At 39.2% G+C, this 17547-nt stretch overlaps 1 protein-coding gene across 13 annotated transcripts in view; it reads right to left on the bottom strand.

The window, feature by feature from the left end:
• The window catches only part of NCOR1 (nuclear receptor corepressor 1), a 205327-nt gene that overhangs the window by 143423 nt on the left and 44357 nt on the right, over positions 1 to 17547 (bottom strand). For all 13 annotated transcript variants that reach the window (XM_079797252.1, XM_079797251.1, XM_079797257.1 and 10 more), the window contains exon 3: positions 11424 to 11557. In XM_079797252.1, coding sequence (XP_079653378.1) covers positions 11424 to 11557 — 134 coding nt within the window. The remainder of the gene's footprint in view (positions 1 to 11423; positions 11558 to 17547) is intronic.

The following is a 17547-nucleotide window of genomic DNA, read 5'->3' as shown; positions in this document are numbered from 1 at the left end:
GAGGATTATAAGAAAATATTACAAACAACTATATGCCAACAAATGGTACAATCTGGAATGGGTAAACTCCTAGAAACAAACTATCATCCAAGACTGTATCAAGAAAAAACAGAAAATTTTAACAACTATAACCAACAAAATCAAAGCAGTAATCAAACAATTCCCAACAAACAAAAGTCCTGGACTGAATGGCTTCACAGGTAAATTTTACCAAATATTCAAAGAAGAACTAACACCTATCTTTCTCAAACTATTCTTAAAAATTTCAAAAAAAGGGGAGACTCACAAGCTCATTTTACAAGGCCAGTATTATCCTAATTCCGAAACCAGATAAAGACACTCACTACAAAGAAAGAACATTAGAGGCCAATATCCCTGATGAACATAGATGCAAAAATCCTCAACAAAGTATTAGGAAACTGAATTCAGCAATACATTAAAAACATCATACACCATGACCAAGTGAGATTTATTCCTGGAATAAAAGGTTGGTTCAATATCTACAAATTAATTAATGATATATCACATAAACAAAACAAAAGATTAAAATCATATGATCATATCAATATATGCAGAAAAAGCATTTGACAAAAACCACCACCCATTTATGATAAAAAAAAATTTTTAAGCAAAGTGGCAATAGAGAGAGCATACTTCAATATAATAAAGGCCATATACAACAAACCCATACTGAAAGGGGAAAAACTAAAAGCATTCTTTTAAGATCACGAACAAGACAGGAATGTCCACTTTCATTAACCTTATTCAACACTAGAGGCCCGCTGCACAAGATTCGTGCACTGGCGAGGGGGGAAGGGTGGTGCGGAGGGCGGGGCGGTCTCTCAGCCTGGCCTGCGCCCTCTCGCAGTCCGGGACCTCTCGGGGGATGTCTGCCTGCCAGCTTAGGCCCGATCCCCCTGGGCACTGGGCCTAAACCAGCAGGCGGACATCCCTCTCACAGTCCCGGCTCTTGCAGTCCTCCCGGCTCTTGCAGTCCGGGACCCCTCGCTCCTTACTGCCCGCCTACAGCGGAGGTCGGAGAAGCTCCCACCACTGCTGCTGCTCTCGCCAGCCAGCCAGCCGTGAGACTGGCTTCTGGCTGAGCAGCGACACCAGGGGGCAGCTTCTGCATTGAGCGTCTGCCCCCTGGTGGTCAGTGCATGTCATAGCAACCAGTCATTCCGCAGTTCGGTCGATTTGTATATTAGGGTTTTATTATATAGAACAGTACTGGAAGTCCTAGCCACAACAATCAGACAAGAAAAAAAAAAGGCATCCAAACTGAAAAGAAAGAAGTAAAACTGTCATTATTTGCATATGACCTGATACTGTATATAGAGAATCCTAAAGATTCCACCAAAAAACTACTAGAACTGATAAATTAATTCAGTAAAGTAGCAGGATACAAAATATATATTCAGAAATCAGTTTCACTTTTCTACAACCATAATAAACTATCAGAAAAGGAAACTAAAGAAACAATACCATTTACAATTGCATAAAAAACAAAAACAACTCGGGAATAAATTTAACCAGGGAAGTAAAAGACCTGTACTTGAAGAAGATACAAATAAATGGAAGCACATATCCATGCACATAGACAGAAAGAATTAACATCATTAAAATGTTCACACTACCCAAAACAATCAATAGACTGAACACAATGCCTATCAAAATCCAAATGGCGTTTTTTAGAGAACTAGTAAAAATAATCCAAAAATTTATATGGAACTACGAAAGACCCCAAAAAGTCACAGCAATCTTGAGAAATAAGAACAAAGTTGAAGGTATCATGCTACCTGACATCAAGGCTACAGTAATCAAGACTGCATGGTACTGGCATAAAAACAGACACATAGATCAATGGAACAGAATAGAGATCCCAGAGATAAACCCACAACTATATGGCCAATTAGTCTATGACAAAGGAAGCAAAAACATACAATGGGGTAAACATAGTCTATTCTATAAATGGTGCTGGGACAACTGGACAGATACATGCAAAAAAAGAAAGAAAAGAAACTAGACCACCTTCTTACAACATATACAAGAATAAACTCAAAATAGATTAATGACTAAAATATAAGATTCAAAACCACAAAACTCCTAGAAGAAAACATAGGCAGTAAAATCTCTGACATTTCTCTTCACAATATTTTCTCTGATATATCTCCTCAGACAAGGAAAACAAAAGAAAAAACTAAGCAATGGGACTATATAAAGCTAAAAACAATTGCAGAGCAAAGGAAACCATCAACAAAGCAAAGACAACCTATTAATCAAAGAAGATATTCACCAATGATAACATTAGATACATCAAGGGTTAATATCCAAAACTTATCAAGAACTCATACAATTCAATACCAAAAGAACAAACAATCCAACTAAAAAATGCACAGAGGACCAGAATATACGCTTAACACCACTAATCCTCAGATAAATGCAAATTAAAACCACAATGATATCATTTCACATCTATCAGAATGGCTGTCATCAATAAATCAACAAACAAATGTTGGCAAAAATGTGGAAAATAATGAACCCTCCTTCACTGTTTATGGGAATGCAGACTGATACAGTCACTATGGAAAACAATAAAGAGGTTACTCAAAAAATTAAAAATGGTACTACCATACGACCCAAGCAATCCCACTTCTGGGTATTTATCCAAAGAAATCCAAAACACTAATTCGAAAAGACATATACAAACCCTATGTTTACTGTAGAATATTTTACAATAGTCAAGATATGGAAGCAACTTAAGTGTCCAATAATAGATAAGTAGATAAAATATTGTAGTAGATATATACAATGGAATTTTCCTCGGCCATAAAAAAAGGAAATCTAACCTTTTTTGACAGCGTGGATAAACCTAGAGGGTATTACGTTAAGCATAATAAGTCCAACAGAAAAAGACAAGTACCATATGGTTTCACTTATATATGGAATCTAAAGAGCAAAACAAATGAACAAACAAAATATAAACAGACTCTCAGATACAGAGAACAGACTGATGATTGCCAGAAAAAAAGGGACAGAAGGGGCTGAGTGAAAACAGTGAAGGAATTAACAACTACAAATTGGTAGTTACAAAATAGTCCCGGGATATAAAAGTACAGCATAAGGAATATAGCCAATAATCTATAATAATAAAAGCGTAATATGCTAATTAGACCGGACATCCTTGCAGACAAAGCCGGGGCTGTGAGGGAAGCCCAAGTCCTGGGTACCAGAGGGAAGCCAGTGCCAGCAGCCAGGAGAAGGAAGGCCTTACTCTTGCATGAATTCCATGCATCGGGCCTTAGTATTATAATAACTATGTATGGTGCCAGGTATCCTATGTAATAAAAGGCTAATACGCAAATTGTCCCCTCGACTGGGAGTTCGACCAGGAGTTCAACCAGGGGGCAGGGCCAGCCCACAGCCCCTCCCCCTGGCCAACCCCATTCCCCGATCGGGGTTGGTGGCCCAGCCCCACCTGTGCACGAATTCGTGCACCAGGCCTCTAGTGTACTTGAAATATCAAGGGGACCACTTTATAGAGAATCTGATTGTCTAACCACTATGCTATATACCTGAAACTGATACAAAATGATACTGAATATAAATTGTAATAAAAAAATAAAATTTTAAATGTTAAAAAATAATCCTATATAATAAAAGCCTAATATGCAAATTGGCTGAACAGCAAAGGACTGGGTGGAACGACTGGTCGCTATTACATGCACTGACAACCAGGGGACAGACGCTCAACGCAGGAGCTGCCCCCAGCCTGCAGGCCCCAGGCCAGCCAAGGCAGGTGCCAGAGGCCCCCCCAAATTGCCCCACCGGTCGCCCCACAGAGGGAGGTAACCAGTGGCAGCAGGGCGATCAGGGGGCTTCACCCTGAGAGGGAGGCTACTGGCAGCAGCAGGGCAGTCAGGGGTGGGGCCAGCGGGCAGTGCCAGGCTGGTCAAGGCAGGTGCCAGCGGGGGCTCCCCGATTGCCCTGCCGGACTCCCCACATATCAGCCCTGATCACCAGCCAGGCCTAGGGACCCTACCCGTGCATGAATTTCATGCACCAGGCCTCTAGTTATAACATAATGATTATATTTCAATCTGGAAGGTTTTTTTCAAATAGAGCACCTCACAGATACTTTTATATATTTTTGTTGTTGAATAAAAGTGATAGGTTGATCAATATAAGACTTCGTATAATAAAAACATATCACATTAAAATAAATTTTGTGTAAGGAATGAATAAATGCATTCCAAGAAAAAAGGGAATAAAAAAGCTCTATTAAAGATAAGTTTGTTCAAATACAATGTTATTTTAAGTGGATGATGGTATCAAATCACTATGGTATTTAGATTCCATCGATAGTTTTAAATGCATATTGCAGCAGGGTTCTTTTAGTGACAATTTTCAATTAGACAAATTATATTCATTTTTCAAACTTACTATGAAGAATTTTAGATGCCAATTTAAAATTACAAAGCAGAATACAGCTTTTCAAAATTCTTTTGAATAACATGTAAGTAACGAGTTTGAAGACCACTGTTTTCAATTTTCCTTTCTCGCTCCTTCAGAGGCTTCTGTCTCTCAGTGTCTTTAGATGTTAGAAATCATACAGGTTCATCTTTAAACTATTGCTCTTCTCGATTTTCATACTTCCTCGTTCACTGTAACAATCTGTATCTTAAATCTAGACCAGGCGCAGGGAACCTTTTTCTGCCAAGGCCATTTGGATATTTATAACATCCAACTTAAAAATTAGCCTGCTATATTTGGTCAAACATTTAATTAACTCACCCCTAATGCCTCAGCAGGGCCAGACCAAATGTGTATGGGGGCCTTATATGGCCCTTGGGCCAGATGTTCCCCACCCCTGATTTAGACCCTCCCCAAGCATCCTAGATACATCTCCACCTGGATGTTTCATGGGTACCCCAAACTTAATTCATACCAACTCAAGGTGTCTTACATTGTTGCTCTATCCTTAATCTCTATCACAGTTGTTGGAACCAACAAGTTGGAAACCTAAGATCCATCATGTTTACTCCCTCATCTCTGCCAATTGCCAAGTCTTGGAAGTCTTCATTTACTGGTGTGTCTCCTCTCCATTTCAATTACATCGCCCTATTTTATGCTCATATTCTCTCTTTCTCTTACAGGTCCTTTATGTGTTCGCTGTTGCATCTAGTCTTTCCAAGTTTACTCTCCACAAAACAGCCAGAAGTAATCTATCAAAAACAAGCATCCAGCATTAGGTCAAGGGCCAAGATCCTCAACGTAGCACTTAGAACCAGGGCCACTCACTGCTGGCCTGCATTGAGATTCTGTTTGAAATTTCTGTAAGTAACGCAACCTTCTCATGTACAGGGCCCAGCTAACTGCCTGAGCTATATTTCAGTCCTCAGTTGTCCCCTCAAATAGGCACCATTGCTCAGGACACAACCCACAAAAGCTAACTTCCAAGTACTACATTTTGCTTGTGAGATTTACCAAAGCCAGAAGGTGAAATGCACCCAGTGCTGCAGGCGAGCCCAAGGCATTGCAGGACACCAGACAATTAAGACAAACAGAGCATGGAAAGCTCTCTTTCCATTAAAAAAATCAGATTTTTCCCATTTCACCTTGCTGTTCCTTTTTAGAAGAACAAAACCACTGACACATTAATAAGTAAATATATAACTTAACATTTAAAATGTCAAAAAATTCAAATGAACTATGAAAATCTTTGTGAAAACAATTACAATTATATATTGGAAGTCTGATGAAGCTAAACATGAAATGTGCAGCCTTGTAAAAACTAACACCCATAGAATGTTGCAGCCAATTTGGAAACAATCTGGTAGTTTCTCAAATAGTAAAGAAATCTTACACGTTCGTTTTACCATATGATCGAACAATTCTACTGCTAAATTACCAAGAGAAAGGAAAATAAATGCCATACAAAAAATTGTGTGTGAATGTGCATAGCAGCATTATTCATAACAGTCAAAAAGTGAAAACAAATCAAATATCAATTGATGAATGGATAAACAAAATGAGTTATCCAAAACAGAAACAAAAAACAAGAACACCAGATTTTCATAATAAAAATGCTGTAGACTTTTAAACATAAAAGTTCCTATATTTTACTGACTTTCATTTCTTAACACCATCTTTAAATATCTTTAAGCTCTGGCCAGTGTTCTCAATGATTAGCTAGCTCATCAGCCTGTGCACCACAGGGTCTCAAGTTCAATTCTGGGTCAAGGGCACGTACCTGTGTTGCAGGTTCACTCCCCAACCCTGGTTGGGGCCCATGCATAGGCAACCAATCGATTCTCTCTCTCTCTCTCTCTCCCCCTTTCCCTTCTACTATCTCTTAAAAAAAAAAAAATGGAAATATCCTCAAGTGAGGATTAACAAAACAACAAAAGAATTTAAAATTACAAGGCAGAATACAGTATGTTTTTAAGAATATTTGTTTTATTTTTATACAGATATGAGAAAAAAATAAAATGTAATAAAGCTTAAAATGGAAAGAACTGCTGCTATATACCAGATAAATGCTTCTTTTATCACAAAAAAAAGTAGTTCCTAAAAAATTCCTGTTAAAGGGTAAGGAAAACATTATAAAAACCATTAAAAAGGTTACATTTTAGCCCTGGCCCATGTTTCCCAGTGGTTAGAGCATTGATTGGCCTATGAACCAAAGGATAGCAGGTTCACTTCCAGTCAAGGGCATGTACCTGGGTTGCAGGTTCAGTCCCGGCCCTAGTTGGGGTGCATGGGGCAGGCAACCAATCAATGTGTTTCTCTCACTTTCTCTCTCTCTCTCTCTCTCTCTCTCTCTCTCTCTCTATCTCTATCTCTATCTCTATCTCTATCTCTCTCTCCCCACACACACATACCCTCCCTCCTTTTCACTCTCCCTAAAAAACAATCAATGGTAAAAAAAAAATATCCTCAGGTGAGGATTAACATAGCACTTAGAACCAGGACCACTCACTGCGGGCTTGCAAAAAAAAAGATAAAATTTTACTCAACATTTCCTTTATAGAAGTACCAACTCACTCCAACCACACTTTTCAAATTCATACCTTTATACATTCTATCAATATTTACTGTACCTCTAAGTGAGGTAGTTATATTCTTTTTACTTTGTCAAGATTATTGACATTTTGTAAAAAAACCATAATTCATCCAGATGTCTCATATGGACTTTCTACTTAAATGGCATCTATTCTCTGTTTAGCTAGATCCCATCACCTACTAGAAATTGTTTTTAAAAGTTTTAGATGTTCAGTGTTTTCATGTCTAAGAATGTCTATTGCTTTTATTCTTGAACATGTCTGGCATAATATTCTTGGATCTCAATTTCTTTTTCTGAGAATTTTGTAGCTATTGTTCTGCTATCTTCTGTCACTATAGAAGTTTGCTTACTGGATTCCTGATTATTTTACTTATCCTTGAACTTTAATAAGTTAACCAGGATCTGTCTTGATATTGATCATTCTGTGTAATTTTTTCCTAGAGACAAGTATGTCTTATCAACTTCCTTTACAAGGAAAAAACCGGATTATTTTATTAATTTTTTCCCCTTTACCATGTTTTCATCTCAGAAACACATGCTCATATGATACAATGGGTGGTTTTAATTTTTCCTTCAGATCAACTTCTTTCAAATTGCTTTCATCTTTGAGCTTTTCTTCTGCATTCACTCTTATTATCTTACAACTTTCTTCCATAACCTATTTTAATTCTGTTCGCCTCATTTTATATGTTAAGTTTATAGTGATGAGCTTGGGGGTACTGGGATGTCCAATCTTCCATTTTACCTAATTTAGCTGTTTTGTGTTTTGAATACCTCATTATTAACTTTAAACTAGTGGCCCGGTGCACGGATTCATGCACATTGAAAGGAAATTAATTAGAAGAAATATTTTAATATCGCTATTCGCCCTTTCTCTATAATAGGAAGTAACAATCAAATTCACGATCAACAATGACAGATGGAAATACACATATGCAATTGGCACCAGCAAGAGCTTTATATGATTCGCGCATGCACAAGTCAACTTAGCCTTTTATAGATACAGAATAAACTTGCTTAATTAGACCTGCTTTCTGATTTAGCTAAACTTTTTCCAGCCCAGTGAAGCACCCTAACTTCTCTTTCAGGTAATTGTCAGCAACACAGCAGTAAATATCAACACAAAGCAGATTATAATTGTAGATCACGCAGGGAGAACAGAGGGTAAAATATTTAACTGCAGCAGTGTTTGACTATATTCTGCGCAGTGAGAAAACCTGAAGTCATTTTCAAGGTCCACCATTTCTTACTTCTTTTCAGTCAGGTCAAGTTCCTAAGCTTTCTAAACCTCCGTTTTCCAGCGAATGAAAAGGAAATAGGATTCCACCAAGTCTCCTATCTACCTACTCCAGGACTTCTGAGGATCAAATGAGATGAGGCACGGGAAAATGCTTCACAGACATTTGGTTAAAGTGTGAAATGTTTGCACCTGGCTATAAAGCAAGTCGTGTTCCTGGGCTGAAGAAATTGCAAGGAGGCTAGTCGCTAGGGAGAGGAAGCCAGGGATTGCTACGTGACATCATTACCTGGCACCCACAGCTACTGTTTCTGGGCTGGGCTGGGCAGTAGGCCACATTTTTCTCCATGAGGTCTTGGCAGCGTTGGCTGCAATTTGGTGGGCTCCGGGGTGGTGACGGGGCCTGTGTTCCACTTGGGGGAAGCCGAGTGTTGCTTTGTGGGCGCCAGGTCTGCAGTGCCCTTTCTCTGTAAATGACCAGTGTGTGTCACAGTAGCTCCTGCGTTGAGTCTCTGCCCTCTGGTGGTCAGTGCGTATCAATAGTGACCAGTCAGACACTTAACATATTAGCCTTTTGTATATAGAGATTCTTCTATAGTGCATAGCACTCGTGTGGTATGTTCTTTGTTTTTGTCTTCTTACATGCAGAGGTCTTTGTTTGGGACATACTGTACTGCTTATTAATTTTCTTTTCCAGGGATATGTTTGCCCTGTTCATGGCATCCCTTACCCTCCTATTCAGGTACAACATGGGCAGCCCCTCTCAGACTTTCTCTTTGGTGTGGAATAGAGTGCCTGGGTTTTCCTTGCTCATCCCTACTTTGCCTATCATGTGTTTGTTTACAGATGGAGGACTGGGTATGGCTTTCTAGATACTTTTCTATAGCCAGAGGGAACAGGAAAAAGAGCAAAGTAAGGGAAACCTTGGTTGAAGCTGCCAGAGCCTTTGGTAAGAATCCTGGCCACTCTACCAGACATGCGAGCAGTCCTGATAGTTTTGGCTCACCGATTCAGAAAACCACACACCGTGACAGCCCTTCCTGCAGTATGGCATATGAGGATTCCCAAGCAAACCACCCAGACTTAAATTTTCTCAAATTGAAGATTATTCATGAGAAATCCTAGGACTTTACTGATCCTCTTTCTTTCTTCAACACTACTTCTTGAGTAAAGAAATAGGGACTAGAAAGCCAAGTGATGCAAGATTCTTCTAATTCCTTCCTTAATTGCCACTCTTCCAAGTTTATGGCAGTGGCTATATGCCTTTCCTTCTTTATAAAGGGGACATTTTTAGTTCCTTTTTAAAAAGTTTTTTTTTTTAATTTGTTAAAAATTGGGGGAAGAGTGATCTGAATTCTCTCTACAACCTTCACCAAGAAATGTATTTTAAAATAACTTTAAACATGACTAAATAATTTCAAGCCTTTTATCACCTCAAAACTGAAACAGTAAATATATTTTTAAAATCGGAAATCAGGTTCTCTATAAAATTGCTAAAACCAGGACAGCAATTTAATAAAGGTACTTACTGTATTTCAAAATATTTTATATCAAGAGTAAGAATGAAGTCAAAGATAGCAGAGATGATAAGGACTCTAGGGAAAATGAATATCTAACATATAAAGGGCCAATATTATCTGATCAAATACTTGCCATCCTTCGAGGACAAGGTCATTAATACCCCCATTTTTATATGCGAGAACACTAAGGTTTGAAGAGCCTAAATCAGTGATTTGCAATCCTGGCTACAAATGAGAATAACCTGGGAAATTTTACACATAAGGGAATGCCTGGGCCCAATCCCAGATACCGATTTAATTAAGTTGACCCTTGAACAAATATAGCAGTTAAGACACGCTGTAGAAAATCCACTATAACTTAAGTTGGCCCTCGCATATGCAGAGTCCCAATAGCCAGTTGACCCTTGAACAACCAGGATTTGAACTACGCAGGGTCAACTGAACTGCGGTTAACTGAACTGTAAGTGTCAACTGAAAAAAATCCGTGTGTAAGTGAACCTGCACAGGTCAAACCCTTGTTGTTCAAGGGAACTTGTATTCTAAAATGACACTTGGGCATCAAGTTTTATTTATTTGTTTATTTATTTATTTATCTATTTAATATCTTTATTGATTTCAGAGAGGAAGAGAAAGACAGAAACATCAATGATGAGAATCACTGATCAGCTACCTCCTGCACACCCCACACTAGGAATCAAGCCTGCAACACGGGCATGTGCAATGACCGAAAATCAAACGGTGACCTCCTGGTTCATAAGTTGACACTCAACCACTGAGCCATGCCAACTGTACTGGGCATCAAGTTTTAAAAGCTCCCAGACAGCCCTAGCCAATGGATAGAGTATCGGCTCAGTGGATAGAGTATCGGCTTTCGGACTGAAGTGTCCTGGGTTTAATTCCAATCAAGGGCATGTACTCTGGATGCAGGCTCCTCCCTATCCCGGGCCCTGGTTTGGGTGCATGCAGGAGGCAACCAATCGATGTGTTTCTCTCACATTGACATTTCTCAGTCTTTCCCTCTCTCTGAAAGTCAATGGAAAAATATCCTCCAGTGAAGATTAAAAATAAACAAATAAAAAAAAACATGTAGTGTGACCAAGAATAAACATTTGTTGCATTAAAAAAAAAAAAAAAACAGCCCCTAGGCAGTTCTAATAAGTAGCCTAAATTGAGAACACCAGTTTATACAGGGTGGGGCAAAAGTAGGTTTACACAATACATATAGTTTATTATTGCATTATTTTTATTAATTGTTGTGTTATATTCCATACAAACAACTGTAAACCTACTTTTGCCCCCACCTTGTATAATGTGATTAAGGCCACACTGCTGACCAGGATTCAAGCATAGGTCTGTCTACCTGACGTCCCAATACACAGCATTAACTCTGAACTGTGGGAACAAATTTTAAGAGTTTGTTCAACTATTACAACAACTCCAAAAGATAAATAAAAACAAGCTCAAAACACAAACTTAAATGACCAGTCACAGCTTGGTTAATAAAATTGTAAAATAAAAAAATTAAAGAAATGAACACACTTGTGAAGTAGGCACACTTCACAAGTTCAGTCCTAGAGAGAAACAAAAGAAACCCCATTACCTGTCAGAACCTGGGTGAAATTCTGAAAGCAAGGAAGGTCGTCTGCGAAGCTGTTGCTGCTGCTGCTGTTGCAAAAGCTGTGACGCTTGACTGACTTCAAGATGAGAAGAACGATAATCCGGGACTGCAAATTCCTAGTGTTAAAATAATCATACGTTAATTATTAACCAAAAAGTGAAAAGCATCATGAAATCAAAGCAAATATAAAGGCATGAAGGCAGTTATGGGCCACTAAGTATGGAAAGAAATGGCACTGATGATTTCAAACCTTCACTTATCTAATTCTTTCTCCAAAACCTAAAACAATAAACATTTTAACTATATGTCATTCAAAGGAATTCAAATTAAATTTTGTGTCCAATTTTGATTCATTCTTCTAACAACAATAATGTCCAATCTATATTATTCATGTAGTAAGATCTCAAACTCATGTGTTCAATATGAAATCCTAAAAAGTATGCCAATCTTAAATTCAAAATCAGTAAGCTGAAAGGGTCACAAAAGCCATCCAGTTAAATTCATGTATATTTACAAATGAAGAAACAGAAGTCCAGAGAACCAACCTGCTAGGTTAAGAGTAATAGTTTTTCCATCATTCCTAGGTGGGTGGTTTTATGTTTGTTTTCCTACTTCTCTTTCATTGTCTTTTTGTTAAACATGCAAAAGCTTTGCCTGGCTGGCATGGCTCAGTGGCCGAGCATCAACCTATGGACCAAGAGGTCGCAATTCGATTCCCAGTCAGGGCAAATGCCTGGGTTGTAGGCTTGATTCTCAGTGTGCAGCATGCAGGAGGTAGCGATCAATGATTCTCTCTGATCATTGATGTTTTTATCTCTCTCTCCCTTTCCTTTCCTCTATGAAATCAATAAAAGTTCACTACTAAAAAGAAAATGCAATTTTCCAGGAATTCCACTCTTAGGTATATACACAAGATAATTTTTTTAAAATATATTTTATTGATTTTTCACAGAGAGGAAGGGAGAGGAAGAGGGATAGTTAGAAACATTGATTAGAGAGAAACACCAATTCAGCCGCCTCCTGCACACCCTCCACTGGGGATGTGCCCGCAACCAAGGTACATGCCCTTGGAATCGAACCTGGGACCCCTCAGTCCACAGGCCGACGCTCTATCCACTGAGCCAAACCGGCCTCGGCTACACAAGATAATTTTTAAAAATATGTCTACACACAAAAATTTGCACACAAATTTTCAAAGCAGCATTATTCACAATAGCAAATAAGGTGAACAAATCCAAAGGTCCCTTGACTTATGAATGGACAAACAAAATGTGATATACAGGTATCCCCCACTTCTGAAAAGTTCGAGTTATACTACTTCACTTTTACAAAAGAGCTACATTAGTACATGTTTTCACTAACCAAAAGAAATCCAAAGAGGATTTTCGCTTTTACAAAAAAGCAAAAAGTAAAACAAATGTTCAGTGTTTGTTTTGCCGTGAGCCCTTATAGAAGCGGTGCACCCCGAGAGGCAAGACTGGCTTCACCATGCTCCTTCCCAGGGAACTTCCTTCAGCATCTCAGCATCAAGTAGCCATTGCTTTGAACTGCATCTGTAAGCACCTGTGCTTTATCTCTATTTTGGGCATCTGTTAGCAAGATGTGTCCTAAGGTATCAGAAAAGTGTAAGAACTCATAAGAGTGTTATGCTTGGCATAAAATTGGACATAAGCATTATGATGGTGGTGAACAAAATAAAGACAATGTGTATGTGCTGAATTTGCCTGTGTTCACAAAGAGAGAAAGAATCTTGAAAGCTGCCAAAGTTACAATTTGTTTTGCTAGTATAAAGTGGTTTCTTTTAGTCGGTATCCAGGAATGGATAAAATGGAAAGTCTACTGATTGATTGGATTGATGGGTGTACAAAGCATGGTGTTACATTATCTTATACTTTAGGAGAAATGAGTCTTTTTCAATACGTTGAACTACACTGTACATACATTATTTCTACTTAATACAGGCTGTGTATTTATCATATTTCTGCTTTTACTACTATATGTTATTGGACAACCTACAAAACCAACAATTCCCAGAGCTCACACAGGACCAGAACTTGTTCAAATTTCATCCAGTCAGAGGAAGAAACCTCACTGAACATACCAGTCATTCAGTAGACACCCCAAAAAGGACAAGTTTGGAAGTGGATAAAGACTACTCTCCCTTGGCGTGACTCAGTTGGTTGGGTCTCATCCCAGGCACCAAAAGGTTGCCAGTTCGATTCCCAGTCAGGGCACATGCCCAGGTTTCAGGCTCAATCCCGTAGGGGGTATAGGAGGCAGCAAATCAAAATTTCACTCTCGCATCAATGTTTCCCTCTTTCTCTCCCTCTCCGTTCTACTCTCTAAAGATAATTTAAAGAAATGTTTTTAAAAGACTACTGTAAGTAGTTTAGGGAAGGAGAGCAGACCCTAAAGAACCCTAAGCAGCCCATGGTTGCCACTGGCCTAGTTATCATCACACCCCAGGAGGCGCTACAGCTGATGCAGCCAGCCCTAGTCGCCATCACCACTGCTACCATGAGCAGAGAGGCAGAAACCCAGCAATAACCTGCCCCACCCTCAATGCTGCCACAACTAAGGTTTGGGGAACAATAAAATGGTCATAAAGAATAACCCCAGAAAGTACCTTCGCAGTGTAGGCAATGGAGATTGATGTTGTTGAAGAAAATGATGCAGAGGCAGCAAATATTACAGGCCCTGGTGAAGTTTCAGTGCAAGGCAGTAAATATGCAACAGTCCGTAACCATTATAGATGCTATCCACAATGCAGGGGTCATCCTGCATTTACCAGCAGAATTACCGAAATGGTGAGAGTGGGGAAAAGCATGAGGCATCAGAGAATGCTCCCAAAGGCCAGGCCTAACAGTGCCAGTCTGAAAGCAGGTGACATTTCCCACTTTACTACATGCAAAGACCCAATGGACATTGATCACAGCATTCCAACCCCCTGGTGCAGGGAGAAGTGATGGAAGGTGCTAATAACCAGGGTGCAAGAGAATAAGGTAGACCAATGTATCAGGGCTATAGACCACAACTTGGCAGGGGCCCTCCTCTCCAAACACAGCTTAGAAAGGATGGCAATGAAGAAGATAAGGAAAATCAGGAGATGAGACTCAAGGTCAGCAGCCACCTCAACAGTGGTACCACAGCAACTTCAATTACCAACACAGATGCCAGAAAACCCTAAACCAAAAGAGGCAAAGAGACATAAGCAGCCGAACCACCAACTTTGAATTCATCTGCTCCCAAGGCTAAGTGGAGTGAAGCTGAGTAAATGCTGGCTTACCATTGGCTATCTACCATCATCCGAATTAGTCATTCAACAAGAAGAAATGAATATGAAATTTCAGCAGTAAGGAAGTACTTGCTTTTTGCCCATTGACCAGATAACTAGAACTAGCTGCATTATCTATACAGCATGGTTTTTTGTTTTTTACCTCAATGTCTCTTTTTGGTAATGACAAACTTGTCTTGTTAAAAAGCCTGGTTTTTCTTAATATACCTTCAAAGGTTTTAAAATTGTTTCATATCTGGTCAAGATTTTTAAGAATCTCATTTTTAATTTGTAATAAAAGTTTACATATTGGTGTGTTTTTTTTTCAAAAGTCAACAAACTGCAAGCATCCTATATAATAAAAGGCTAATATGCAAATCGACTGAATGGTAAAACAACCGGTCACTATTACACGCACTGACCACCAGGGGGCAGACACTCAACGCAGGAGTGGCCCCCTGGTGGTCAGTGCACTCCCACAGTGGGAGCGTGGCTCAGGCAGAAGCCAGGCTCACAGGAAGCGGGCCTAAGCCATCATTCAGACATCCCCCGAGAGCTCCCGGACTGCAAGAGGGCACAGGCAGGGCTGAGGGACCCCCCCACACAAGTGCACGAATTTCATGCACCGGGCCTCTAGTCTGTTAATAAATGCCTTTAATAACTGGGGGGAAAAAAGACTTGCCCTAGCAGAGTTGAAAAATAAATTTCAAAAGTAATTTAATTGCCTACCTGAAAGAATACAACTTTCTTTAAATAAACACAACAAAAGCAAGCACTAAAAAGTATAAAATTCAGTGTTCATATTTTAAACAAAAAGAAAATATCCAATGTCTGCAAAAAAAACTTCACTGGATAAAATTCACAATAAATTGGAAACTGCTGAAAATCACTGAACATGAAGCCATAGCAAAATGAAGCAAATGGATTTAAAAAAACTTAAAATGAACAGAGGTCCAGTGACTTGTACTTAAGGTAATATGAAATATGAGTAATTGGTACCTCAGAAAAAATCTAGAGGGAAAGGAGACAGAAAAATATATCTCAAAAAATAATGACTAAAAAAATTGCCCATATTTTATGAAAATTATAAATCCACAGTCTAGAAGCAGGAAGCTCAGTGAAAGGCAATGACATATACATTTTAAAAAGCACACAAAAAGGCACATCGTAATCAAATTGCTGAAAACTGCTGATGAAGAGAAAAATCTTAAAAGTAACAAGAGGGCCCTAGCTGGTTTGGCTCAGTAGATAGAGCACTGGCCTGAGGACTGGAGGGTCAAGGGTTCAGTTCTGGTCAAGGGCATGTACCTCGGTTGCAGGCTCAATCCCCAGCCCTTGTTGGGGCTCGTGTGGGAAACAACCAATGATGTGTCTCTCTCACATCAATGTTTCTCTCTTTGTCTCTCCCTCTCTCTTCCACTCTCTCTAAAAATCAATGGAAAAATATCCTCAGGTGAGGATTAACAACAACAACAAAAAAAAAGTAAAGAGAGGAAAAAAATATTTACATATGAAAAAACAAAGAATGACCAAAGACTTCTACTTCTAGTCAGTAACCATCAAGCCAGAATACAAAGAATGACATCTTTTATTTAAAGTACTAAAAGAGCCCTAGCCAGTTTGGCTCAATGGATAGAGCAATGAACTGCAGGGTCCCGGGTTCGATTCCAGTCAAAGGTATATCATATATATATATATATATATATATATATATATATATATATATATATATATATAATTTCAGAGAGGAAGGGAGAGGGAGAGAGAAATAGAAACATCAATGAGCCGAAACCGGTTTGGCTCAGTGGATAGAGCGTCAGCCTGTGGACTGAAAGGTCCCAGGTTCGATTCCGGTCAAGGGCATGTACCTTGGTTGTGGGCACATCCCCAGTATGAGGTGTGCAGGAGGAAGCTGATCGATGTTTCTCTCTCATTGATGTTTCTAACTGTCTATCCCTCTCCCTTACTCTCTGTAAAAAAATCAATAAAATTCATTTTAAAAGAAAGTTTATCTTTAAAAATAAATAAAAATAAAAAAATATATAATCACATTCCTAAAAAAAAAGAAACATCAATGATGACAGAATCATTGATCAGCTTCCTCCTGCACGCCCCCCCACTGGGGATCAAGCCTGAAACCCAGGTATGTGCCCTTGACTGGAATCGAACCGGGGACCCTTCAGTCCGCAGGCCGACGCTCTATCCACTAAGCCAGTGGTCGGCAAACTCATTAGTCAACAGAGCCAAATATCAACAGTACAACAATTGAAATTTCTTTTGAGAGCCAAATTTTTTAAACTTAAATTTCTTCTAACGCCACTTCTTCAAAATAGACTCGCCCAGGCCGTGGTATTTTGTGGAAGAGCCACACTCAAGGGGCCAAAGAGCTGCATGTGGCTCGCGAGCCGCAGTTTGCCCACCACGGCACTAAGCCAAACCAGCTAGAGCAAAAATATATTTTAAAATAAAATAATATAAAGTACTAAAAGAATTATCAACTGCCTTGGCTGAGTGTGGCTCAATTGGTTGGAGCATTGTCCTGTACACCAAAAGATTGGGGTTTCCATTCCCAATCAGGGCACATACCTAGGGGGCCATCCCCAGTTAGGGTGCATATAGGAAACGATTGATTGATGTTTCTTTCTCACATCAATATTTCTCTTTCCCTCTCTCCCAGCTTTCCTCTCTCCCTCCCACTATTTCTCTCTCTCTCCCCCTTCCTCTCTCTCTAGCTCAATAAAAATATATCCTCAGGTGAGGATTAAAAATAACAGTAAAAAAATAATAATCAATATAGAATTCTGTATCCAGTGAAAATGTTCTTCAAAATAT

The sequence above is a fragment of the Cnephaeus nilssonii genome, assembly GCF_951640355.1.
Source record: "Cnephaeus nilssonii genome assembly, chromosome: 19".
Taxonomy (NCBI): domain Eukaryota; kingdom Metazoa; phylum Chordata; class Mammalia; order Chiroptera; family Vespertilionidae; genus Cnephaeus; species Cnephaeus nilssonii.
This window is presented reverse-complemented; position numbering and strand designations above follow the sequence as displayed.